Source organism: Xiphias gladius, chromosome 10 (genome assembly GCF_016859285.1).
Source record: "Xiphias gladius isolate SHS-SW01 ecotype Sanya breed wild chromosome 10, ASM1685928v1, whole genome shotgun sequence".
In the NCBI taxonomy this organism is placed as follows: domain Eukaryota; kingdom Metazoa; phylum Chordata; class Actinopteri; order Istiophoriformes; family Xiphiidae; genus Xiphias; species Xiphias gladius.
Window position 1 is genome coordinate 22,699,476 of NC_053409.1, and position 25,245 is coordinate 22,724,720.

Here is a 25,245-nt window from a genome sequence, read left to right on the forward strand (position 1 = left end):
CAGTCCTAAACATATTTTAATTAGATTTTATACTTGTTTATATAGGATTTTCAGCTTTTCAATTACCGGAATTCGTTCTTCAATGTTAAGCTCTCGAGGCCTGGGCAGAGGTGGTGGTGTTGACAGTTTTGACGTCCAGTATGGGGCATAATTATCAACCTCTAGGCTGGTGACAGAAGAAGCTCCAATGGACGTTCCTAATTTAATTCCACTGTTGTAACTACCTTGGGAACTTGAACGGTTCAAATCTCTATCAGCGGACACATCGCTGAACTGACCGAGGCTCACGAGAGGTGAGGGCTGAGCTGGGGCACTTGGCTGCTGATGGATATCGTCCTGAGTCTGACTCTTCTCTTTTTCTGAAGGTCTTGATGTCTGTTGATCTTTCTTGACCGACATGACAACTGTGCTAAGAGAGGAGTGGGACTGCGACCTGCCAAAGGGTGAGGCAGAGGGTCTTGCTGCAGACCCAGTGTTATCTTTGTCACTGGGCGCACTGCCTACCGCCTCCCCTCTTTTTGGAGATGAAGAGCCAGAGGGAGCTGCAGAGGACCTCTGTGTGACATTCTGGTTGCCGGCAATTGAAACAGGAGGCTGCTGTGAATTCCTTGCCTGCTGACTCAGGATGCGATTCAGGGTGTCAGATACTGCATCATAAGCTTTCTTTTTAGGAGAGATACCAGAAAATCCTTGCAATGCAAGGCTATCAAACAGTGATGCTTTGCCAGAACTCTGATTTGCCCTCCAAGCGTCTACTTTCTGCATATAGTTGAGACTTGGAAGAGACTGGACTTTTCCAGAGGTATGTTCCTCTTGGCACTGTTTTGCTGTGTCTGGGCAATGGACACCAGGCTCAGGAATAGCTGGTTGTGGAGAGATCCCTGTGCTTGATTGATAGGAGTTCTCTTTATTGGACTCTATGGCAGAAAGTTGCCCCAAAGTAGCCTTGACACTGGATTTGGACGGTACCTTAAAAACCCCTGGAGTGGACTGAGACTGTGGAAGGAAACCCAGGTAGGACCCATCAATCCCTGTTTGGTTCCCCGAGGACCACAGATCTTGTTCTATGCGAACCCGTTCGACAACTGCTGAAAATGGCCCTGTCCATGACTTACCACCCAGATTTGCTTGGGTCTCACTAGGCTTTCCTTCAGATGTCTCTGTGGGATATGGAGTGAGACACTGACCAGGTGGTGAAGGACTGTTCCGCTGTTGGTTTTTAGATTCAGCTTCAAGGCTGCTGCGCCGCTCTACCTCTGACAGCAGCTCTCTGTGCAACACTTTACTATTGTTATCAGGCTGAGTACTGCGGGAACCCATGGTGATATTACAGACCTCAGATGACAGTGTTTGTGATTGGTCAGGGTTTGAAACTCTGTCAGGTTGTTGTGTCTGCTGCTGGGGAAGAGAAGCTTCACCAGGAGGACCTTCTCTTCTAACCATGCTTTGGTCAGTGGCTGATTTGCAGACTTTAGTGCTTTTAGACACTTCAGTAAAAGATGCAATGCTCTTCACAGATATCTCAGAGGCAGAGGAAACAGCACTACTGCTACTGGTAGGCATGCCAACATCTTTCTGAAGGAGCTTCAAAAGATGTTGGGCGGGAATATCCTTACGCAGAAAGAAGGTCTCATCTTCTACAGTCTCTCCTCCTAGCTTATCTTGAGGGATAGTTAGCGTCACTGAGTCCTTCTCTCTGCTACCTGCATCATCTCTGAATGGTACTCCCTGTCTGTCAGTGGTGGCAGTCACTCGGGAGTGAACCATTTCCTCTTGTCTGCCTTTGTCTCCTGGTGACAAACTGTGCTGGGACAGAGAGCAGCAGCTGCTTGCTCCTTCTTCAGAAAGGATGGTTGCCTGGGCCAAAGGGTGCTGGGACAGTGAGCCATGCTCAGAGGCCTGAGTGGTGCGATCCATGGGTGGAAAGTGAAACCTGTCTGATGCCACGGAAATGTTGGGGTATGCCCTGGAAAAAGTAAACGAATAAATAACAATTCTTAACTTCTTCTCATTCAAATGAAATGCTGTAGAAAAATGTCCACAGAACCAATAAAATACTTTTAATTGATGCTTTTTAATTGATTTTTTTTTTTTTTTACCCTAAAGGGGCGAATTCATTGTCACTTTGTTGAAATATGGAATATTCAGTGATGTTGTTTTCCACTCCAGAGTTTACAGGCAGCAGAGGAAGGGCTGGAGACAAGTTACTGTCCTGAAATTCTGATGGTACAGAAAATAATGAATGTTATCCACAGGCACCATGAACAGGATTAGGTGATTAAGAACCAATGGTTCTGTATCACCTAATCCTGTTCAATATACATATATTGGGGGGGGGCATAAGAGAGATTGAAATTCATTTTTTTTATTCAATGTACAAACCTAGCTGCAAACAGTGTACCCCCGTCTGCTGAAGCTCCCAGTCATCTGTTGTCAGCATGGGTTGCCTCTGGTCCTGACTGGCACTGCGATGACTGAGAGGTCCCAGTTGATTTATGGATGACTCTCCAACAGACTGACTCACATCTTCATCTGCTGGCAACTGAGGAGACACTTCCATCCTCTGTGAATCGAATAACCCAACAAAGTAACTCGCTGTCACTGTCCTCTTGTGCCATTTAACACTGCCTCAAAAGAAACTGAACAGTTTCTTTTGAGGCTTAAAACAACTTCTGGTAACAACTCCATAGCCTCTGGGATTAGCAGCAGAGAGGAGCATGCTGCACAATCCTTTATCCATCCTGGAAAATGTCTCACACCTCCTCTACAACCTGTCAGTCAAACAGTAGAGTACACTCAGCAAGGAACTCATTCAGCTCCCGTGTGACCACTACAGGATGTTATTCCTGACAGCTGCCGTCCCTTTGTATAACGATTCTCCTCTATGTTGGAAGAGGGTGGAGTAAAGCCTGAGGTTCCTCATATAACCAGAACAGACTGATCAACAGGACTTATGTTTATTTAGTATTCATTAAATCTTTTATATTACTGATCATCTGTTGTTTATTTTTCCAATACTGTCTGTTGTTCTCTTGCACTCCTCAGATTCTCAAGATAACAATCTATATAAGTATCTTTAATTCGATTATTGTCACTATCACATTGTTGTTCCTCTCTTTTATAGGACCTCTTAACTCTGCATTTTTCTGTAACAGACTACTATTAGCGTACACTGAATATATACTCAGCTGGCAGTTTATTAGGTACACCTACCTGAGATTAATGCTATCTAATACTACAGTCTTGCAATTAATCCTTTCTTTCTTGGAGGTTATAATGTTCAGTTTTTGTTTAAACTGCTTTAGAGAGGTGTTGATTTGACTGTATGGTATAATGACCAAGAAATCTCAACGCGCTGCAACTAAAGAGAACACATGCAAATTAAGAAACCATCTTCATCACTTTGACAACACGTGCTACACTTGCCAATTATGAGACAATGTGTTTCCTATCTAGATTCCTATATAATATAAATCCTTACCTTTACATGATGCATTTTCTTATGTAAATTTGTAAAATTCTGAACAAAAAAATTACAACAAACATTGGGGCAGTAAGGGCCTACAGTATAGTTTTGCTCCAAGGTATCTTAGATGGTTAATCAGGTCGTGGATAACAGTGAGGAAAAGAGATTTTAAACCATTTAGAAAAAACATTTCAACCTTTAAAAGGGAATGCATACTACTGTTAAAGTAGTTAGTTAAAACATTAGCTGCGTTCTCCTTTTTGTTTTAGAAAATAGCGATCCACTGTGTATAAAGCCAAAAATAGCTAATTAGGAGCACCACTTACTAGCACAAATCTCGTAATCAACACCTGACAATGGGATAATTTCTGGGTGTATGTCTCCATACAGCCGGCAATCATATACAAAAACGCATAATTAGAGGAAATAATGAAGACTTTTGTTAATAAAATTTCAGACTTTACTTCTAATGCTCTATTTGAGGAAACTGAATTCAGTGCTTTTTAAGACTTTTCAGGCCTTGCAGGTACCGTTTCATATGAACCACCTTTTTGGCAATGGTTGCTGTCGCGAATAAATTACTTCTCCAAAATTTTAACTACATTATTTTATACATCGCGGATGAACTCGTTGACAAGCATAGTAAAAAGGCAGCTAGGGGCAACAGGTTTTGCCATTAGTTAGCTTGGTGAGAAACACATGACTACGCACTGTACAAACGGCATACATACTGTTAACGTTAACTTGGAACTGGGTAGCCGGCAGGCACTCATGCTACCATCATTATTAACACCAGAAACGAAATATTTCGTCCGACAATGACATTACGTTTTAAAGTTTAACAGTCTCTCGGCCGATAAACTAGCTAGCCGGCTAGCAAATCGGTTAGCAGCTAGCTAGCCGCTGACAACCGCCAACGCTGGATAAACTTTAGCCACACTTCCGTACCTAAGGACGGAACAAAAACTCTGCATAACATAATTTTCACTCCAGGAATTAAGCCAAAGTTACACAATTTACCTCTGGGGGCTCCATGTTGATGATGATGATGATGATGATAGTCTTGACGGTGCTGTTGTTGTTGTCAGTCCGCCACTGTGAGCGCGCTTCCTTCCTCCAGCTCGTATCCAAGGAGCGTTGCTAGGAAATGTACTCGCGCGAGAAGGGATTTGAACTGAAGACCACCGAAGATCGTGTGTTGAAAAGATGGCTCACTCTCCCGCGCTAAAGAGAAACGTGAAACTCCTCCGCTTCAAAAGAGGTGGGAGTTCCTCCCGTCCAGAGCCCTATGGACGACCCCACTGGCCCCACTGACCCCGTCCGCTCTTCTGGTGTCTGCAGTCACTGTAACATTTCATATCACTATTTTTACATGTTGTTCCTCTGTTTTTGGCAGCTGAAGTCATCGACGGATTATGAGACAACGGGCCCCTGGGCACAGACATGTAAAAGGCCCCCCACGGCTCCTATATTACAGCAAGTTAAAGCATGTTGTCGATTTTCAAATCTTCATGGGCATCTTGTGTCTTGTAATGTCTCTTTGTGGTCATTTTGAGCATCTTTGTACTTGTTTTTTGTCAATTTTTGTTCATTTTGAATCTTCTTGTAGTCATTTTGTGTGTTTCTGTAGTCATTATGCGTCTCTTTGTGGCTGTCCTGTGTTTCATTTCGTGTTGCTATCAAGTAATTTCAAGTCTTTATATAGTCATTTGATCAAGTTCCCAACAAGGAATGTTAACAGACACTTCTGACAGAGGCTCTGGCCCAGTACCCCCCCCCAACCTATTGGGCCCGTGGTCCTGTTCCCCGTGGGCCGGTTCAGTTACCTGTCCATGGCTGAAATGCCGAAACAGTGGGGTCCACTTTTCCTATCATATCTCAGAAATAAAAGAGAGTTGAAGCTCTCTCTTTTATTTGCCCTTCTCAGAAATGAAAAAATGTAGTTTCCCCTGACTGACCAGCAAAAATAAAAAGTCCAGTACAATCTGGTGCAATCCAATAAAACAGCCCAGTAATAAATCCTGTCACCAAGGAATTTATTTACATGGAAACTGTGTGGTAATTCTCTATTGGGATTTCTGAGGAAGCAGTTTGTGTTGTTGTTTGACATGAATGTTTATTTAAAAAAAAAACTGTCCCCCAGACAATGGTGGTCAAAACATGTAAATAAAAATATTAGAAAAACGTTCACATATGATGCAGCGGAATGTGTTATCACCACAAACGGGCACTCAGAAATGACCAAATCAAACAGAATACAGTAAGCTTCGTAAAGGTAGAATTGATTGCTAAGATTGATTATGATGGGTCATGTTTCACTTTACACACAGATGTTTCCATTTAGTTTAAGTTTGGGAGTTATTGCCAGCTCTGGGCATCTAGCCAAATGTATCTCTGAAGTCTCCAGTGTGGAAATGCTTTGTCTGCCTTGCAAATGAAAAGAAACCGAAGCCGGGGCCACTGGTGTTTGTGGTTTGCTCACCAATACAGATACAGTCCAGTACAACACCACTTTTTAACTACGACCTTGGTAATAAATCAACATAATCCAGAAGACGTCACTAAAACCTTTCCATTATAAACTTTGTAAAGGTAGAATTTATGGCACAACAGTTTTGCTGAATTGCATTGGATTGTGTTGGACCAACTAATAAAGCAATAAACCAAATACCTATAAACCACCTGACAGACAATGAATATGCAGTCCCTGAGGATCTGAGGCACTGGGCCAGTTTCCACGTTTCCTCGTTGGTAATAAAGCCCTGCTGGTTTTATCTAATGACGTTTAATATAAATACAACTGATAGATATTATATGCATTTACATATTTGAATAAAATTTTGTACAAAACTTTATATCACTCGTTTGTTTTCATTAGTAATTAATTATTCACATTGTTTCAAATTTGGCTAAAAGGCAACACTAAATTTTCATCATAGCATTTTTTTTATAATTGTTCATACCAGATATACAGCATACATAAAAACAGAAAAATAAAGGAATACACTAAAACAATACACTGCGTGTTATAGACAAAACAATGAATGAAGAAAATAACTGGCCGATTAATCAGTTAGTTGCAGCCCTATTTCACAGCCTTCTTATTTTTAAGGTCTCTATCATCTTACCATATTGAAGTAGTTCTTGACAAAAGTGTCCAGAATCCTGTTTGGGGTCAGTCCTTTTCTTCTTATGAATACGGAATTTTCCCACTGATGAACCAATTGTACAAAGAAAATAAAAATCCTTGTCCATTTCGTTGGATTCAAAACTAATTGAAAATGTCTTTAGCTTGTCAGAGCCTGATTAACCTCCTTAGGGGCCCCAGGGCAAAAGATTTGTTGTTGGGCCCCTATTGACCTCACTATACATATATGTGTTCATATATGTATATGTATAAACTAGTACTCTAGATTAGTGAGTTGACAAAAATTAGACTGAATAATTGTTTATGTAATTTTTCAATCATAAAATAGCTAAAAATTCGCTGGTAACAGCAAGTTTTCTACAACAATTAACTCAAAATTTTTGCGTTTTTGACTGATGGGTATATTTCAGTTTTGGTTTTTTTTTACATTAAATACAGTAAACAATCACTTGATTATTAAAGAAAATAACACCTACTGACCTACTGAAAATAATGGTCGGTTGCAGCCTTACAGCACTTCTGTGATAGAGTAATACTACCTCGCCCGAGGTTTTCTCTGTGTTAATCATTGTAATGATTTGATACAACACAACTTCGCAACAAATGAGCTCACTATAAACTTAATAAATGAAGGTCATCAAACTAGATTTTGACACAAGACCAGGGCTTCAAGATGTAGGATCGTTCAGTGTTGATAATCTATTTCACTGGTGCAAATTCCGTATAAATTTGCGATTGATCAAATAAGGTAAATAGAAATAGAGTAGATTAAACCTGGGACTTTAGGGGCCCCTGAGGGTCTGATGCCAGCTGGTAATCCAGCCTTGTATCTTTGGATTGTTTGCTCAGTCTTCCTCTTTATAAAGTGTTGGACCTCCGCCCGGGATATTTTGGCATAAAATACAAAAACAGATGGCTAATCGTTTCTTTTTCTAATCCACAGAAATCACAAAAAAATTTCAATATCAAGTCAGGACCTCTCCAGTATTTGTTTTAAGGGATACATTCGATGAAAAATTCCCAACTGATAAGAAATGTTTTTTTTTTGTTTGTTTGTTTTTTCCCTCAATTTTGGACTCCGGCACCGCGGGCGCCCAAATCCCGCCTACTTTACCGTGATTGACGGACGCCAAATCGAATCAGTGCCCCGCACCAAAACAAAGCCCTGCCATTGGTGGGCATCGCCTGGAGGCGGGTAGCAGCCTGTGTTGTTAAACTCAGGGCAACAGAAGCTCCACGAACCCAAACGCGGAAAGAGGAAGAAAAACAGTCATTGTGGTGGTCTAACACTCGCCCACAAGACAGTCACATTCAGCGTTAAACACAGCCGAGAAATAAGTTAACACCATGTCAAGAAGGAAGGACCTTGTTAAAGGTAAGAATAACGCAGCAGTCGTAATTTGTTATCCCGATAGCCCAGTCATTGGGGGAAGTTTCATTTACTGAGGACTCGACCTGTCCCCGCGAATGTGCCACCAGTTAGCTTTCCAAGCCAGCTAGCCGACGTTGTGGCACCCGACTCAGTCGTGATGTACGAGGGTCAACCGAGGCTTTATATCGTCACGGTCGTACGTGTCATAAAATCCGCGTCTTTCTATGTACCTCAACGACACCTCGTCTCTACTTGTCAGGTGGCGCTCCTATGTCCAGAGCTCGTGAAAACGCTGGGCTTATGCGCACACAGGTGAGTATGATTTTCGCGCACCTGAATACTTAAGGTTTTTTGTTTTTTGTTTTGTTTCTGTCGTGGCTTAACTGGCATTTCGGGCCGTGACAGCGCTGCTGGTAACAGGCCGAAGGGTCTACGTTTCCTAAAACAATAAGTGATGAGAATGTTAGCCGCCATGGTTCCCAGGCAGGGCATCTCATTTCCCCAACAGTCAGATAAAATTGGCATCCCGGAATAAAGAAAAACACCAAACTTATGGTATTATTAGTATATATTACAGTAAGTGAAATCGATTATCGAACTAGTTGACGATTGATTTTTATCTTGATTCATCTAGTAATGTTTCCAGCTCTAGCTGCATTTAAGAGTTAAATAACTGATGGATTGATTGTTTGGTCTATATAATCTCAGAACACTGACAATGCTCAACACAGTTCCCTAAAGTCCAAGTCCAAAACAGTCGCGTTTACAAAGACTTAAGACAGAGAAAGGCAGCAAGTCCTCACATTTGAGAAGTTGTAATCAGAGGATGTCGAGCATTTTTGCCGGATGGTTTACAGATGACATCCAGTCTCGACATTATGATATGAAGATTACCTCCCAGCAGCATCTTATGGTAGCTGCAAACATCACACACATTGAATGATGGAGGGGAAAACACAGTTGAGGCAGTAAGCAGTTTACACTTTGACACAGGAGACAAGCTTTTGTGTGCCTACAGCGTGGGTAGTCATTATCATGATCATGTTGACGAATCATTTCCCTATTATTAATTGTTTGGTTTATAAGATGTTATAATATAGTGTGAAAAGCTCATTTTCACAATTTCTTATGGCACAAGTTGACCTTGTCAAACATTTTGATCTTTCAACTCTTGCTTTAAAAAAAAAATATTTAAATGATTAATCAATTGCTGTTTAATTTTCTTTCGATTACGTCATCAACTGCATTTTAAGTCCCTGATCTTTCTCCATTTCAGGACACTATGGTAGATTTTATAAAGGCCACCGCTTCCCCCATAAATGGACGTCATCACACGGACTCCTTTCTGAATGTCTTAACTTCTGGCTTTTTAGGTAAGGGTTTTTCTGAATTTGCTGTTAAAGTTTATTTCAAAGTGACGGTGGAGAAGAGAATTGTAAATAATAATGGGTGGATAAAACACCACCCATTATTATTTGATTTAAAACCACTGAAACAAAATGGAAAATTTAATTTACTCTCCATTTCTGTGATTATACAGTTGGGTCTATAAGTTTTTGGACAGTGACACAATATTTGTAATTTTTCCTCTGTACACCACCACAATGGATTTTTAGTGAAGCCATCAAGATGTAATTGACGTGTAGACTTTCAGCTTTAATTCAAGGGGTTTAACGAAAGTATTGCATTAACCATGTAGGAATTACAGCCATTTTTATATATTCCCTCGTTTTCAGAGGCTCAAAAGTAATTGGACAATTGACTGACATTCAAGGTGTGGCCTGTTCCCCTTTTATTTCGTGACAAATTAATCAGATAAAAGGTCTGGAGTTGATTCCAACTGTTGAATTTGCATTTGGTAGCTGTTCATGGGAACTCTCAATACGCGGTTCTTCACACAACTGGCCAATTACAGCGCGAAGTGGGTGTTAATGTCAGATTGACGGTTTCAGAGAGTTACAACGATGGTCAACTACAGCCCCCTCGTAATCCAGCGTTGGAAAGGTGCGGGTGGAGGGGGTTTCCGTAGCTATAGGACCATCTGAGAAATAGTTTTGATGAAGTGTACAGGTGCTCTGCAGAGATGTTTTAGCACCATGCCCCATCAAGATCAGACTTGTTGGAAATCTCTCAAGAAGACAGAGAGAAAACAGATTTTGCACTCTGTCCTTTTTAATATTATGATTAAAATCTCTTTGGGGGTTCAGATGATGTGTATGTTCACTTGAAATTAGACCACTATAGTAAATGAATGGCCCTTTCTGTGTTTTTCATATGTATCAGGTTTAGATTTTAGGACGTTTGACTTGCAAGACGACCTCATATATTCCGATGATGATGAATATGATGATGATGATGATGATTTTTACAATGCTGCTCAAAGGCCTTTAGAGCCACATCCGAGAATAAGGCTACTCACAGATGAGGTAATGCACTGTTTAAATTTTTTGAAAGTGAAATTAAAAAGTTGATATCATCATTTATCCCTAGTTTTTAAACCGATATATAACTTTCTGACTGACTCATGTACTTTGTCGAGAATACACTTAATAACTGTAAACAATAGTATATCTATCCTCAAAACAGAAATGTAGCACTTAGCACATTAACTTGTGTATATCCTCAGTGTGACTTTTTAAAATTAATTTTTAATTCTTGAATTGGCTCAACACAGATTTTTTTTTTTTTTTTTTTTTTTAGGAGGCTGATAAACATGAAAAGGAACTTATAGCAGAAGATAAGCGGCGTAAGGAAAAGACGGAGAAGAACAAGCGTAAAAAAATGGTCAGTGTTGAAAATCCTGAATTTAAATCAATGTTTTGTTTTGTTTTTTGACAGCGCCTCACAAGTGATTTTCTTCCCTCTGTTATAGCGTAAAAAAGAGAAGAAACGACTAGAAAAACAGAATGCAGTTAAAGACATTTTACCTGTGAGTCTTGGTTACTCATCGCTGTGAAATACAATTAATCTACAAAGAGTGTTATAGTCTGGAAATAAAACTCAGACAGGAGAGTCTGTTCAGGGCAATTCTGATTAATGCAACGTCTCTTAATTTATTTTATTATAATTTTTTTTTCTCGTTATTTCAGGAGGAAGAGAGAGGCAAGTCTGACTCCTCCAAAAAACCTATAATTGAAAGTAATGCAGAAGTAAATGAATCTCCTGAAAGTAATATGACTCGAAATGCAACCGAGGCTGCTGGATGTGATGAAAGCAGTGGTAATATTAAAGAAGAAAATCTTGTGAAGATGTATAAGAAAGAGGAGGAGGAGCAAAAGGTTTGTGGAGAATTTACATTTCTTTTTGTGTCACACTGTGGAGCAAAATTACTGTGTTGATTTTCTTTTAATGTGCTTGTGATCTTGAAAGGAAAACGTATTGAGTTGATGGATGGTGTCCAAATCGAAAGTTGCAAGGTTGAATGTCCAACTCAACAAGGAAAACAATTTGAGAATGTGACATTATGACAAAGTTCACTTTCTTAATAGCTTTGGAAAATGTTTGGAAGTGATGTGAGACTGATAGTTGTGGTTTAACTGATTCAGGGTAACATGTTATCAGGCTTAAATGATCCTTCAAACGCAGTTACAGGACTGATTGTTTCATCCTGCATAAAGTGGGCACTGAGTGTAATTTGCAATAAATCCAATTACCATAAACCAACTGGCAATGAATGTGCCAGTTGACTGCTTTGCCCTGTTGTGGTAATTCAGCACTGGTTTTATCCAGTGAGGTTGAATGGCAATATATTGTGCAGGTATACCAAATAATTGGCCACTCAGTGTAATGTCTAACTTTTTGTGTTTCAGAATTGTTACTGGCGTCAGTGTTTTTATATTCCACAACGTTTCCACACTTCCATTGTTGCTTTCCAGTACATTTTTACAAGTGAATGTGGTTATAGCATCGGTGAAGTTGTGTGCAGAGTTAGAGAGATTTAGTACAGAAGGCAAAACTAACCTAGGTTTGTCCAGTCTGAATGCGGTCTCACTAAATGATGCAGGAAGCAGCAGTGGAAAACCTCAGACAAACATTGAGTCCAGTTGCGTCAGCATCTGTTTGACGTCATAAAGTTTGCGGTGTCAGGTCCATTTTGTCTGGACGCCGTGCTGTCTATTCTTAACCATGATTTTAGGAATGACATGACATTACCTTACAGAGGATTATCCTCAAACGACTGCCTTTGTCTTATCGTCCACAGGATTTGGATTTAAATAATTCATATGCTTCTGCTGCTAAATTGGTGCCTGAGGAGAAGTGTAACCAGAAGACTGCGAAAGAAAGAAAAAAGGAAAAAAGTAAATTACTGGAGGTTCAGCTGCTCAAGGAGACAAAGCCAGAAGTTGTGGAAAAACCTGAAGTTCAAAAGACAAAGGAAGAGAAACATAAACCCATTAAAGAGGTGGGAACACTGAAAACATAGTATTTGTATTTTATTATTCGCAGTGTTATACAAATAAAGGGCTGAAATTCAGAAACCTACTTTGATTTCTTTCTTTGACTGTTTTCTTGTATTATTGCAATATGTCAAGATTTGAAATGATCAGTTTAGAAACACAAAAACCCAAATTATCCTCAACAAGTCTGACCCTTTTTTAATTTTATATGTGAATATACCTTTTATGAATAATAACTAGCTGGACCCCAAAATCATCATGACTTGTCGTTTGACAGAAAGCTACATGCAAATTCACTGTTTTCCTCTACTGCTCGACATGTTTCACAAAATAATGTACTAATACTAATTTTAGCATTACACACTGGATCCAACTGCAGAAGAGTATGCAAAAAGAAGCAGAGAGCTGGCGAGTAAGTTTTTATAATTTTTATATATAATAATTGTGACTTTTACATAAGACACACACTTGAAATTCCTGACTCACCAGCCACAACTGTCCTTCCTCTTCCTTCCAGGTACAGGAAATTGTTTAGCAGCCTCTGGAGAATATAAGATGGCAGTGAGGTACTTTACTGACGCCATTAAATTCAACCCTAAGGAATTTAGGTAAGAACATGGATTTAAATCGATTTCAGCCTTTATTAAAGCACCAAGAGGCAGTGACTATTAATGAATTATGTTTCAGGTTGTTTGGAAATCGATCCCTCTGTTATGAAAGAATGCAGCACTATGAAAACGCTCTCAGGGATGCTGATCTAGCACTCTCCATGGAGCCAAACTGGATAAAAGGTTTATTTAGGAAAGGGAAAGCTCTGTGTGGGCTGAAGGTAAATCACTGCACCTGTATCCAGTTAACACTGCTTATACTGTACTGCTACTGTTTTTGTTATCTCTGCTGCCAGATACTTAGGATACTTGTAATGTTTTCTTTTCATTTATAGTTCCTCTAAATGTTGCAACAGGCTTGACATTTTCACAAAGACACCTGCACTGTAGATTTACAGTGCAGATAAAACTTAACTTGCAATGTGCACAATATGTCCCTATTCCCTGCTCCATGATACTTTGCATGAACAATGGGCACAACTTCTGGTTATTTCTCGCACCGAGTCGGTGTCCACTTTAAAAGGGGTAATGTTACGTCTGATGTCTACTACCGAGTGATGGGAGGACGACCTGAGGCCTGTATCACAGAGCAGGCCCTCTTTGGGTTGAGCCCAACATTGACTGGCCTGGGAAACCAGTACGACAACAGTGGATTTTTAGAGGCCAGAGTAGTTAATTACAAGTGACACGTTTCATTCACAGTCACGAGAAATATCTAATAATGCGTGGGTCTTATTTTTCTAATAAGAGAACAGACGATTCTTATTTTCAGTTATCACAAAGTTACCTTGTTATTCTGAGCTGCAACAATGAAAAAAGTGTGAAAGCATCAAGACTGTAAGGAATTAAAGAATCTTTGCACATTTAAAATGTAATATTCACTAAAACCTATATTTAGTGTCAAACTATCCCTCAGTTTGTTTTAACACCAGAGTGGACACATAACCCTCCAACAGTAAAGAAGTTGTACTGATCTATAAAAATATCTACTGCTATTTATAACTTGTCCCTTTTTGTAAAGTTAGTACTTTTGTCCCTGTTATGATCATGTAGGAATGATAACTCATTGTTTTTCCGCTGATCTCAATGGCCAATAGTTGGGCTGTTGACAGGATTTGATCTGGTCCTCTGAAGTGCCGTTCAGCATAGGTTGCCATGGTGATCTGCCGGGCCAAAAGTGAGCCAGCTTTGTGATGCTGGAAAACCCGGGTTAAGTCCAAATAGAGCTGGATAACTCACTACTCAGTTGTGTAACTCGTCTCGTCTATTCAGTCATTAGCAACAGAATTACTCAAGTAGTTAAACATGTGACTGTACATTATCAGATGGCACTTCTTCAAGTCGTCCTCCCATCCCTTGGTAGTTGAAGGCAGAGATATGATCACATTATCCCATTTAAAGTGTGATTAGGTTGCGTGCACACATCATTTATTTCCCAAAGATGGCATAAGATACTTAGAAAGCTGTAGCATAGCACTAGCTTTCACGTACGCCGGTTCAGTGAAGGAAGAACTATGTAATTCACGCAAGGTTTCATGGAGCTAGGAATAAGTTGGATTGGTGTAAGGTTGCTACTCAATATATTTATTTTCAAGTCAAACATTTTTGTTTTGTTGTCTCTGCGATGGAAATTCCGAACATTATCCACACTTCAATAAAGGTTTATGTGCTTTATTACTTGGTCTAAGACTTTCCTTACTTATTGCTTGTGATTCCTCCTTAATATTTTTGCAGAGATACTATGAGGCCTCGCTGATCTATAGGGAGGTTCTGAAACTGGAAAGTTCGAGCGCTGAAGCCACGCAAGAGCTGAAACGAGCACAGACATTGCACCTCATGGTGGGAAAACTCACGTACAGCAATTTAACAAGCAAAATGTGTTTTGTTTTTTTCAGAAGAGAGGGGTAAAAATTCTTAGTTCCTGTTAAAAGGAGTTAAAGTTAAAAATCGTTACTCACCATAGTGACGGATGGAGCTGAAAACCTGCAAAACTTGAAATTAAAACTTTTTTTGGATGCTTGCAAATCAGTACCGGTAATCGCCTTCAGGTAAATACAAAAAGATTCCAAACTGACACAAAATCTGCCGTTGGAGTTTTCATTAGACAGAACGCTGGTTGAGGAGTTGGATTTCATGTGTTTCCTCTGCCCTGTTTATATTGAACAAACCAGTTTCACTTGCTCATGTCTTCCTGGTATTTGGAGAAGTGAACACACAGCACATGGATTTCAGTTAGTGTAGAGGTACAGGGTCTGACTTTGAGGCAGTTACATGCTTTTTTTCTAATAGTTTTTGTGTAAGTTTTATGTGCTAATGAATAAGTCAGTGTATGAGTCATTTTTGGCTTTAATGTCTGCACGCTGGTATTATGTCAGCTTTAGAGATTGTCTTTGCACTTCCATTTTAGGAAATGGGCTTCACCTGGGCACAGAGCACTGAGGCATTGAAAACTCACACCACATTAGAGGAAGCCGTTGAAGCTCTGTTTGGTGGTGACAGCAACCAGGGTCCTGGAGGTAAATGTCACTAAATGTTTCTCAAAGATGAAAGCTGTGAAGATGAGTCGCCTCAATGATGTTCTGGCACTTGAAGTTATTTACTGTTCACTCTGCTCAGATGCCAGTGCCAGTGGGGACAATACGGACCAACCGGTGGTGCAGGAAGAAGAAGAAGACGACGACGACGACGAGGGAGAGTGGATCGTCCTACAAACGAGCCGCCCTAGAACGCAGCAGGTCAGACAATCTGATGCTCTGGTCCAAAGCAGATCGAAATCTCAGTCTCCAACCCCTCATTCAAGGAATTCTGTGAAACCGTAAGTTCACTGGTTATTATTTGTCAATAAAGGTCTTCAAATAACGTTTAAACTCTGCGATAAGCTGTGAGCTTTGCTGCATGCTAGCAGCAAGTTTACAGGTCTCGGTTTCACCTTTGTCAGTTATCTTGTGTCTCACTTTTGATAGTGGAAATGTTGAAATATGCACAGATGTACTATAGTTATTTGTTGCCATTTATACTGTATTTTGTCTTTAGCAGTTGTTTGCAGTCTTGAACAGAGAGCGCGGTACTTGATTACAATACCAAAATATTCTTAGTCATTTTACTTGTTCTGTAACAAGTGATTACTTTCTATCGTTCAATCTGAAAATGATTTTCTCGAATAATGGTTTGGTCTATAAATCTTAAGAAAATGGAAAATTCCCATCACATTTTCTTAAAGCCTAAGGCGACGTCACATATTCAACTCATTATCAAATAAAACAAAGCAAAGCAGCAAATCGTCACATTTGAGAAACTGGGACCAGAGAATTTTTATCATTTTTACTTGAAAAACAAATGCTATGATTTATTGATTTTAATAAAAGACAGTCATTTTACCTCAGATTTTTCATTTCAAAACTGAATTCAAGGTCATTGCTTCATAGAGCAAGGGTGAGTCCCTGACTGTGCAGGAACCAGACAAAGTGCAATATCATTTTTAAACTCTCTCTTCTGTTTTGCATACAGGGAGCTTTTCTCCATTTGGGTTGGATCCTTGGCTCCTGCTGTCACCTACGCAATACTTCATGAGCTCTTCAGCAGGTGAAGTAGCACAGTCTGAGCTTCTTCTGGCCTCTGAGCATGTTTTTATTTGAGGATCTCATTCAACACTTTGTCAGAATTAGATACTATCCAAGTAAAGTTAAAATAAGAGGCAAACATGATTTTTTAAAAATTTAAGATGTTTAGTTGCAGCTTGAGTTCCTGGGTTGTTCAATGTCAAATGCCTTTTTGAATTTGATTCAATCACATATTTGAGATGGAGAAAAAAAAATCCAAACAAAATAAAATGTGAACACAATTCCCAAATTTTCAGAAAATTGTCAAAAGACAATGCATATTCTGTGGAACGTTGAGTTTTGTTTTTTTTTTTCTCCTTTTTTTTGGGTCTCTTCAGTAGATGTGAAAGTCACCTGCGTGTTTTGTGATATCTTGTTTTTTAGAATTTTGCAAATTGAAAAATTTAAATATGCAAATTGAAAATATTTGCATTAAAGACAGGTTGACACAAGCACCCTTATTGACATATGCTGTGTTGTTGGTATTTGACCAGCACAAGGCTGCAGTCTGTTGACTCTGAGCATGTTATTCATTATTGCTGCTGAACTGATGTGTTGTGTGTTTTTTGCCCTTACTGACTCCAAGCCACTTTGCAAGCTGCTCCGCAGGCATATTACAGATTTACTCCAGTTTGCTCAGCTCATGTACTTACACTCTCCCTTTTCGCTCAAACAGAGTCGGAGCGATCTACAGCATCAAGATGCTGCTGGAACACCAGTGTGCCTTTGTGAACTACACAAGAAGGGAAGACTGTGACAGAGCCATCCAGTGTTTTAATGTATGTGTCTGTTTACTTACTGAAGCCCCACTTGGATTGGATTAACATTACAGGCAGAGGTGGGGAATGAAATATTCACTGTGCTCTATGATAATTTAAGTCACCTTTCTGCACAGCATTTTAACCATTGGGAAACTGCAGGATATGGACTGCAATAGACATGGACATTCAGCAGCACAAAGCCAAAAGTGAATGCCGGTGCTTACCTGTAGCTGACACTACAGCAGCATAATTGATGAGCTTTTGAGTCACTCTTCACACTAAGCTCATCTATTTATATTTTTAAAAAAAAAAGAGAGAGGAAGAAAAAGAGAGGAAGAAAGAAGTAGTGGGACAAGCAGGGTTTTTTTTTTTGTTTTTTTTTTAAAACAGAAAAAAATCAGAGATCCAATTTAAAATACAACACCCTCGTTCCAGAAGGGATTTAAAATTACAGGAGGACCAGCGAGTTCGCTGTAGGTAATTGTGGCTGTTTATAAAAGCTCTGGACGGGATTAAAATCTCTGACCAGCAGAGAAAATGTTAAAATCAACCCACCTACCCTAGAGAAATAAATCCAGTTCGAATGGGGCTTTACTGATATTTAGGTATAATATGTTTAGGTATTTAGCTGATGTACCAACAAGAAAAGTAGAATGAGCTTATGTCATGTGATATGTTGTGATATTTCTTGTTTTAAACCATAATCTTCATTTAGGGAGTGGTACAGTATGACCAAGTTGAAAGGCATGTTGTCTATCCACTATCGGCTGCAAAGTGTTCATTACACTGAACACTGACCAAAATCTTCAGCTGGAGCCACAAACATAAGGTTTAGAAAAAGACTGTACATGGGTAAATTCCGTAGATATTAGAAACAAAGCTCAAAGGCACTTCAGTCACACGCACATGAAAAATATTCCTGGAAGAAGGAGAAGTAAACCAGAAAATATTTGAAGTTGCAGGAAGTTGGAGAAACTTATTTTGATTGTGTTATTAAAGCAGTGACGGACAACTACACCACTTTAACTCTGTAAAGGTTTTCTTGCTTCTCTAAAACTGCAGCAATATTTCCCCATTCACTTAAAGCAAGTATTTTTCATCACTGATTTTACACTATGCAAGGAAATATGTTGTGAAAAAGAGGTAAATGACAGTTATCAGAAGTCGAGCTTCTCTTGTACTTTAGCTATCGGTTCAACACTTGTTAACTTACACTCTTCCACTGTGACTCACTTCCTTACACTGCTGTGTAAATTAGCACAATAATAGTAATTGTCAAGCCACGATGGATAAAACTAGAGGTGAAACAATTAGTTGATTTAGTAAACAGAAAATGAATCGGCAACTATTATGAGAATTGATTAAATGTTGAAGTAATTTTTTAAGCAGAAAATATCAAATTCACTGGTTGCAGCTTGCATTCTGGTTTGGGTTTTTTTTTCTTCTTCTTTAGTTCTCTATGGCAATAAATTGAATATCATTGGGTTTTGGACTTTTGGTCAGATAAAAACACATTTAAAGGTGTCACTTTGTTCTGGGAAACTGTTATGGATATTTTTCCCTATTTTCTGACATTTTATAGACCAAATGATTGCTAGATTATTTGATTAAAATCATGGCCAAATCAGTCGATAATGAAAATAACTGTTAATTCCAGTCCTAGAGAAAACACTGTAAATAATAAATATGCATAGTTGCCATTAGAGCTTCAAGAATAAGTTGATTAATCGATTAGTTGAGTGACAGAAAATTAATCAAAAACTATTTTGATAATCAAATCATCAATTTTGGACAAAGCTAAAATGCCAAATATTTACTGTTCCAGTGTCTAAAATGTGTTTTTATGCTTTACTTTGTCATACATTATAGCAAACTAAATATCTTTTAGGTCTTGTTGGTCAGGCATTTGAAGGCATCGCCTTGGACTGTGGGAAATTATAAAGGACATTTTTTAAAAGTTTCTGACATTTTAAAGACGAAATGCTAAAGGAATTACTCTAGAAAATAATCACCAGATTAAGCAATGTAAAATAAAAATAATTGTTAGACATAATATAAATAGCTAAATATTGACAGAGTTTTGAAGCGTTGTCAGTATAATGGGAATTTTTTTTTTTCCAGGCCTGGCCAGGAGTTTTACTTTTAGAAACATGCTCGAGTACACAGCAGTTGAAATTTGTAATTTTGCTCATTTAGTGCATAAATTGACAGAAACTGATAAGAAGTACTGCAGATCTTATCTGTGTTTCCTCTTCAGGGAATGGTGTTAGAGGGGACTCCGCTGTCTGTGCGAAATCCCAGTAAAAGCCACACTGGACTCGGCATGTCCAAATCAGCCGCCACTGACCCCTTTTCACGCCCTGGGTAAGAGCATGCTCGTCATTGTACATCGTAATGATAAAAGCACTTTTTCACTGTTTAGATTTTTACTCATCTTCAGCTGTAAAATTTATTAAAAGCCAAGGAATGGGGAAAAATCTAGATTTTTCTCCCCATCCCCTTGACTTTGTCATTTTTTAAAATTTTTATTCCTGTTATACAACTTTGAAACATAGTGGATGGAAGTGGCAGTCATACTGTGGAGCAGTAGTTGCCAGTCCTGGCCAAGATTCTTGTTAAACCTTGTTCTAAAAACATACTCCTAATTTCAACAAATGCAGAGTATATAAGAACTAATGTTACACTTTCTCTGTCCATATTAGTTATTTTGCTTATTATTTTTTACCATTATTAGGAAAAGAAGAATCCTGTCATTTCAGGGCTCCTGCTCTTGATCTTAAAAGTAAAAATAAAAGTAAAATTTTGCTTTAAAGCATTTAACCCCACTAAACTTCTACATATATCCCTAAAATTTAATCTTAAATTGACCAGTTGGTTTTTTGTTTTGTTTTGTTTTGTTTAAATTGTAGCCCATACAAGAAGGAGTGCTTTTTCTGGAGGACCACAGGCTGCACGAGGGGGGACTGCACCTACAGACACGTCCCAGAGCACAAGAACATTGACAGGGACAAATTCACTAGTAGACTGGGACATATTTAACATGTAGGATATCAAAAATAACAAAACTCTGAGGTTTGGCACTGTGGTGGTGCCAACCACGGCTGTTCTATAGTCACCTCTGTTTTTGTCTTGACTTTGGTACTTGTGACAGTTTGACCGCAAAAAAGAAAATTTGTGTTTTTTGCACCGTGATGGTCCACTACTGTTGTATGAATGCAAAGGACACAACCGACCTAAATTCTACTACTGTATTATAGTAATAATTCATGTGCCTTTTACAGATACATTTAGACTGTGCATCAGGCTATGATCATTCCTTTGCAATAGGATTTTGTCAGGGATTATTTGAGATCTAATCTGTTAAGATTGTGTTGAAACACTTGTTTTTTTTTTGGTTTTTTTTCATTGTTTTAAAATAGATTTAACAGATTTTTCTGTTGACTTTCAGTCACCACTAGGTGGCAGCATTACCTCTGTCCCTTAACTTTAGGGCAACAAACTGTTCTGCTTTCATTTTAAAGGCTGTGATTGATGAGTAGTTATGCTATAGGCACATTTAATGTGCTACGTTTAATTTCGAATCTGTGCTCTGTAATCAGATTGCAGGGACACTGGGTTTGTTTTATGTGTGGGGTGACTAATGGTTCAATTCAGTAGTTATGTGCATTATGTATAAATTTTTAAATGCCCAGGCTGTTAGAGGATCTGTTTAAGTGGAGTGATGTTTGGACACAAACAATAAGTGCCTTTTAGTATCGCTATGGCTGTAGTTTTATCATGAGTCAGCCCCGAGGGAATTAAAGCCTAAACTCTTGTGTGTGTATATTAATGTGGAGCAGTACACATTAATATACACAGTACAAGACCTAAGACTGGGCGTAGGTGGAACAGTATGCATGTGATTCACTACATAGAATAAATAAAGTCGGTCTCAAGGCTACAGCACGATTCATGAGCAGGATTATTCAAGACTCAACGTGCGGCTCGGTGTAATTTGGGATATCACTATGAGGTCAGAGGAAGCCATGACTTGAGAATGAGAGAGGCTGTGGGGTTTTTTTTGCTGTCCCACCAACAAAACATCACCGGATTAATCCGGCAGCAGCTGTGTATCCTGTTGCAGTGTCCTTGAGTGAGAAGCCCTTCACAGTCGTCTTAGGTTAGCCTGGGTATTAGAGTGCCAGTTAAATGCCTGAAAGTAACTATTGTCCCTGAGATTTTATCTAAAGCGAGGTTCTTCTAAGCCCAAAATGCCTCATTTCAGTCTCCCTGGCTGTGTCTCCTCGCTGTTAATGTGTGTGGGATTTGTGTAGATCCCTCTCTGCTAAAGCTCAGCAGGTTTGTTGTTTGACTCAAGCAGTTCAAGGTCACTTTTGTGACTCCTGTTACGCAATGTTTGGGGTGTGAATTACAAAACCTTCGCAAAGAGTTGTATAATTACCTAAAAACGAGGCTGGAGCAGAGAAAAAAATTGAGGTATTTAGTTGCGAAAAGTGCTTAGTCTCGTTCTTACAGGCAGAGCAGCTGTACTCGTGGGCATTAATTGGCTGATGGTGGCATACCTCACAAAGCCCTTTTGATCTGTGTGAGATCTGAGAGCATGGAAGTTTTGTAATACTAATAACATGAACTCTGGTTGAACCCATAGGCAGCACTGGGACATGCGGTTGATATATTACCAACTTGCAAAGTGGGTCTATATTTAATCTTATTGGTCCGCTTGACTTTCTGCCGCTAGAAACCTGTTCAAATGCAGATAAAGACCGATAAGAGCTTAGGGTTCACAAACTGGCTGGAATCAACATCCCGCCACTCCAGGCCCGGACAAAGCCAATCCCTTACTTAACTAAAGCAAACACCAGGAAGATTAAGTGCATCTTGTTAAAAGGCTGCCCAGTTTGTAGAGCTTTTAACAGATTTCTCTCTTTTTCTCTCTCCCTACCAACAGGAGGAAAAGAAAAAAAGAGAGAAAACACACACACTAACAGAAATTAACCAGCAGACATTACATGTTGCTCTCCCACTCTTTGCTTTGTGATATATGGCTATGCAGTAAAAATCCTCCTCACTCCCCCTCAAGAGAAGTTTTCAGTCAGAGTAATTGAAAGCATTTCTTTTAGAGCTGGGATACGTAATCTAATTTTTATTCTAATTCTGTGGTTTCTCTCCGCTGGTAAATAAACTATTGATGTGACGAGAGGGAGTAGATGAGTCATGCTGTATATCAACAGCCTAATTTGCTTCTCAGGAAGCCAAAGTAAATGCTCCACTGCAGCTCTACAGCTGCTCAGCTTACAGGCCTCTGCTCGAACCCCATAACCTTCCCAGCAGGGGTTGCTGCTGTTTGATTGTCTTCTTTAAAGGAGTGACACTTCAAACATGAGTGTGTGTGAATTTTAGAGCAACACGCCAAAGTTTTTTTTTTTGCTTGTCTTTTGTTCCATCTTTTATTTACCCACACATTCATGCAGGGACTTGGCCTTTGCAGTTTAAAGGCCCTGAAAACTTATTTTCTCAATCAGCTTCGTACGACAGATGTGACCCAGCATGCTACGCAATTTTCAGCCAAAGTTAGAGCTGTTTTGGTTATTTCCCAGGAGAAGTTTCTGTCTGAGCTGTTTTGTCACTTCTTTTCTCACTGGTTGAAGTTGGCAGGGTATTTCTGTGCAATAATCAAGATTTAGCAATATTTAAATCTATATCTGATGCCTGCTGTAGGGGTATTACCTACTTCTTTCAGTCAAATGTGATAACATACCCATGCAGTCCTGAAGAGGATTAGCTGGGTGTTTGAGTGTTCGGATCTTACATATAGCACCTTTTATGTATTTGTATTTTTTTTTTTTTTCTTTTCTATCGATACGTAGCCACCGTTGGCATTAACAACTGGTTACTTACCAATAACTTCAGCCATCATTGCATTTTTAGGAGACTAGGTTAGAAGACGCCCTCTGGGCAGCGCTACTTCTTCATCCTCTCATGCTGAACTGAGGGCAGACTGGACGCTACAGTGACTCACTATTGCAAAGTGGTATTATGAGACTGGAAAGGCTGGGGCTAGCCGGTTAGCATGCTAACTTCAGTAGTAGAAGAAAAGCAAAACAAAGAATTAACATTGCCATAGCTTTCCACTGCTGGAGACAACTCCAGCTTTCTTCTAGACTGTTAAATAAACAGCTGTTAATGCTAACGTTGGCTATGTAGTGATAGCAAACACTTACATATAGCACCTTTTTTTTTTTTTTTAAGGGTGGGGTTTTTTTGTTGCTCCAAAAAAACTTAACTTGAACTTATTTAATAAGGAATATTTACTGATATAGAGAAATACTCGAGACTTGTTTATATTGCCAAGAGTTAGCTTGGAGTCTGTGTGTACACCAGAGTAATCCAAGACCCTTTTGCCCTTTTTTCATCAGAGCTATCCTCACTCTTCCCTGATAGAGGAAAACATTTCAAGAATTTAATATCAAAAAAAATATCAAGACTTAAGTTTGTTGCTGTCAGAAATTCTGCCAGAACTGTCTCATAAAAATGCCAAGATGACTGATGATTAAAAAAAGTGTCCCATAATGTCCTTTTATTCAAAATGTAGATAAATAATTTTGGGCCAAACCATTGTGTCTGAAGATCTTAATGAGCATAACTGAGATCAACAAGATGTTGTGGCGGTGGTAGACTCTCACAATGGGGAGACATCTGGTTCTCTGCAGTCTCTTCCCACCCCTGGTTGGATTCCTTTGTTGCACTGTGAAATGAATACAGTAATTGTCACAATGAGAAATTGACCTTCCCTTTAATCTAGACAGAGGCCCCCTTAACAAGTTAAAATAGCACAAACCCAATTAGAGAATTGATTGCTTGCTTTCATTTTCCTCATTTGCATCAGGGTCATATAGAGAAGATAAATTAATGTCTAGTCTTTTGTCCACACTGTCATCCCTGCTCGCGGAGTATCTATTTCCAAGAAATGAACAGGAGAAAAGTCTTTTGTCTACACTTGACAAACTCATCACTGATAATCTGCTGTCAAACAAAGACCTACAGAAGAGTAAAAAGTCCTCACTCTTTCATACTGCTGTACATATATTGAAGTTTTTATGTTAATGAGATAATCTGATGGATAATTAAAAGGACAAATCAGTGTTTATGTATATTTTCGCTCATTCACAGAGGTATGCTTAATTTGCCAGCCATGTTTAAAGGCTTATTACAGGTTCCAATGTGGCTATCATGTTTTTTATTGTTTTTTGTTTTGTTTCCATTCATTTCACTATGGTAAGAACCTCAGCTTATAGAGACTTAAAGGATAAGGCTGGTGACATTCAAGATATTTGTTACTGTCGTCAAATCCCATAAAAAGCCCAAAACCAACAATGCATCGGTAAGTCCTCCCTACGTTGTCTGTGGCTATGACCCCTCAGCCTATGGGTTCCTACTAAACATTTCAGTCTTTAAATAAAGCTCACAAATGTATAGTTTTATTTTTAAAAATGCTCAGTAATTTTCTAAAACAGCTGTGGACTGTAGTTTTTAGGAAATGCTCCTCCAATAGAAGAAAATTGTGCATTTGATGGGAACTTTTTTTCCAGCAGCAGGATAATATATGTCAAACTGAGTAAAAATAAATGACAGTGGCCATGTTCATCGCAATATGGAACATATTCACCCAGTGCAACAGTGCGGCTCACTGACGTGTTTTTATTCGTTTTGTCTGTTAATAAAAATGCAAAGAAATGTGGAATCGCAATAAGGCCAACATAAAGTGATACCCAAAATTATCAACACTCAAAAGTATGATAGTTATGATGTGAAATGTAAATGATTGGCATCTAAGATCACAGCTTCTGTTCTGTTACTTTTGGTTTGCATGTTTTTCCAAAGTTTTTCCTTTGCG

General features: G+C 39.0%; 2 protein-coding genes across 3 annotated transcripts in view; one reads left to right on the plus strand and one right to left on the minus strand.

Moving 5' to 3' along the window:
* Nucleotides 1–4,700, minus strand: part of alms1 (ALMS1 centrosome and basal body associated protein) — a 21,279-nt gene extending 16,579 nt beyond the window's left edge. For both annotated transcript variants that reach the window (XM_040138046.1, XM_040138045.1), the window contains exons 1-4: nucleotides 4,487–4,700; nucleotides 2,383–2,563; nucleotides 2,100–2,220; nucleotides 67–1,966 (exon numbers count right to left, since the gene is read on the minus strand). In XM_040138046.1, coding sequence (XP_039993980.1) covers nucleotides 67–1,966; nucleotides 2,100–2,220; nucleotides 2,383–2,563; nucleotides 4,487–4,501 — 2,217 coding nt within the window. In that variant the 5' untranslated portion in view covers nucleotides 4,502–4,700. The remainder of the gene's footprint in view (nucleotides 1–66; nucleotides 1,967–2,099; nucleotides 2,221–2,382; nucleotides 2,564–4,486) is intronic.
* Nucleotides 4,701–7,797: 3,097 nt separating this feature from the next.
* Nucleotides 7,798–24,492, plus strand: si:dkey-33c12.4 (uncharacterized protein LOC560112 homolog). The gene is made up of 18 exons (XM_040138241.1): nucleotides 7,798–7,989; nucleotides 8,246–8,298; nucleotides 9,263–9,359; nucleotides 10,270–10,412; nucleotides 10,687–10,770; nucleotides 10,859–10,915; nucleotides 11,076–11,264; nucleotides 12,188–12,388; nucleotides 12,738–12,795; nucleotides 12,901–12,991; nucleotides 13,071–13,212; nucleotides 14,726–14,830; nucleotides 15,399–15,507; nucleotides 15,608–15,806; nucleotides 16,499–16,573; nucleotides 17,267–17,369; nucleotides 19,609–19,715; nucleotides 20,261–24,492. Exons 1-18 carry the CDS (start codon nucleotides 7,962–7,964, stop codon nucleotides 20,388–20,390), a joined length of 1,971 nt encoding a protein of 656 aa, XP_039994175.1. The 5' UTR covers nucleotides 7,798–7,961; the 3' UTR covers nucleotides 20,391–24,492.
* Nucleotides 24,493–25,245: the final 753 nt, after the last annotated feature.

Coding starts and splice junctions, on each gene's coding strand:
- si:dkey-33c12.4 (XM_040138241.1), top strand. CDS start 7,962: ATGTCAAGAAGGAAGGACCTTGTTAAAG. Junction 10,413..10,686: donor TAAGGCTACTCACAGATGAG/GTAATGCACTGT, acceptor TTTTTTTTTTAG/GAGGCTGATAAACATGAAAA. Junction 11,265..12,187: donor AAGAGGAGGAGGAGCAAAAG/GTTTGTGGAGAA, acceptor TATCGTCCACAG/GATTTGGATTTAAATAATTC.